Genomic DNA, 2,279 nt, shown 5'->3' on the forward strand with positions numbered 1-2,279 from the left:
ATATAAAATAAAACTTTTAGGGTATAATATATATATATATAATATTTTCTTTGTATTAATTTTAATGGTTGAAGGAAAAACGTTTATTAATATGTGATGAATTTTTTAAGTGTCTTATAATAGACATTAAATGTTGGTAAAACTTAATAATATAGAACTGGTATGATAATTAATCTATATAATGAATATATATATATATATATATATATATATATATATATATATATATATAATATATATACTTTTGAATTAATGTGCTTAGAAAAATTATATGCACATTTGTATATATATATATATTTATTTATTTATAGTTTTATACCTTTTATTTCATAAAATTCTAAATAATAAATATTGTAAAATGGTGTTTTTTTTTTTGTTCTATATATCTCATTTATACATAATTATAATGGTTTATCGTTAATAGTAATAAAAAAAAAAATATGTGTATATAAAAGGAATTATTTTATAAATATATATATATATATATATATATATATATATATATACATACATACATATATATATATATTAAGATATCCACTAAATGTAACAAAAAATAGTACTAAAATTTTATGTTATAAAAAAAAAAAACTATTAATATGTATACGTATAATAAATACGTATATATTGCTTATATAATAATTTTTGATTTTCTTTTATTTATTTTAATTTTTTGTTTATATATCAATAAAATCTTTATTACGCATGGTGGTATCACATTGGTGTTGTGCAGCATTAGATACAGTTTTCCATCCGATTCTGCATACAGTAATTAATCTATTGAAATCATCTAAGAATAAACTTTTTTGTCTAAACCATTTATTGAACATATCATTTAAATGAGTTTCAATTTGTTTTTGTGAATTTTCTATAATTTTATTACATCTATTTAATTTGCTTGCATAATTATCATTTTTTATTATTCTTTTACGTCTTAAATCGTCATAATATTTGTACATGCTACGTTTAGTAGAAGCAAATTTTCTTCTTTCATTGTTCATAGTAGCTTCCCATATAATTTTCATAGCTTTAATAATATCTCCTTTGCAGTAACCTAAGTTATCAATATATTTATCTAATACATAATCAGCTTTGTTATAATCAACAGGATTATATTTTTCAGCATGTGGAATTGTACTATAGTTACTGTTATATTTAAATTTATTTAAATCTTCAATTAGTTTTTGAGTATCTTCTAATACATTATATTTATCTGCTTGAAATAAATTACCAAGGCTATTTAATGGATTTTCATTTGGTAACATAAAAGTACTACCTATAACTGGATTTTCAACATATTCAGAATTTGATTCACTATATTCATCTGTAGATTGTCCTTCTGATAAAATTCTTCTTCCTACGTTCTTATGGAATTGTATATTTGAGGATGTATTACCATTCTGTAAGCATACATTCTAAAAAGAAAAAGGAAAAAATTAAAAAAATAAAATTATTTTTGTACTATAACAACCATAACAGGCACAATATATATATGTATATATTTATGTATATATTTGTGTATATATTTATATATATATATATTTTTATGTATATATTTCTTTACAGTTTGCACATATAATTTTACCAATAAGACAACATAGAGAACACCCAACATAGGTATAACCATACGTTTAGATAATAATGAACTTAAAAAACTCCTGGTTGCAGTTTTTTTTTCCTCTTCATCAAAAGAAAATATTGAGGAGTTCTTAAGATTCTTGCTATCCATAAATCCGTTGTTGGTAGAAAAACTTGATCCGTTAAAAAATCTCATTTTAAGGAAGATTATTATCTACTAAACATATAAAAAAATAAAAGTAAAAAGATAAAATATATATAAACATGTATAATATATTATATATTATTATATTATATTATATATTATGTATTATATATAATGCATTCAATTCAAAGGTTTCCCTTCGAATATGTATTTTAAATTAACGTTTCAATAACATTATAAAAAAATAAAAAAATAAAAAGGTAGTAATATGTATACATATAATATTATATATATAATATATATATTTATTATATATTTAGAAATCATAATATATATTAATGTAAATTAAATTATATATATGTATTCATCTTTTGTAGAATGTATTTTTTATATAGATGGAGTATGCATAGTCTTTTATATATAATTCTATATATGTATTTTCTCATATTAAATTATTTTAATATATGGGTATTCTCTCTACATACATACATACATACATACATACATACATACATACATATATATATATTATATTATATTATGATTACTTATAATA

At 19.0% G+C, this 2,279-nt stretch overlaps 1 protein-coding gene across 1 annotated transcript; it reads right to left on the reverse strand.

Annotated features, from left to right (window-relative positions):
- Window positions 1-677: 677 nt before the first annotated feature.
- On the reverse strand, window positions 678-1,774 carry PGSY75_0424600 (exported protein (PHISTb); the record flags this gene model as incomplete). Its single annotated transcript, XM_018784287.1, has 2 exons — window positions 678-1,415; window positions 1,586-1,774. 2 exons carry the CDS (start codon window positions 1,772-1,774, stop codon window positions 678-680), a joined length of 927 nt encoding a protein of 308 aa, XP_018643449.1.
- Window positions 1,775-2,279: the final 505 nt, after the last annotated feature.

Source organism: Plasmodium gaboni, chromosome 4 (genome assembly GCF_001602025.1).
Source record: "Plasmodium gaboni strain SY75 chromosome 4, whole genome shotgun sequence".
Taxonomy (NCBI): domain Eukaryota; phylum Apicomplexa; class Aconoidasida; order Haemosporida; family Plasmodiidae; genus Plasmodium; species Plasmodium gaboni.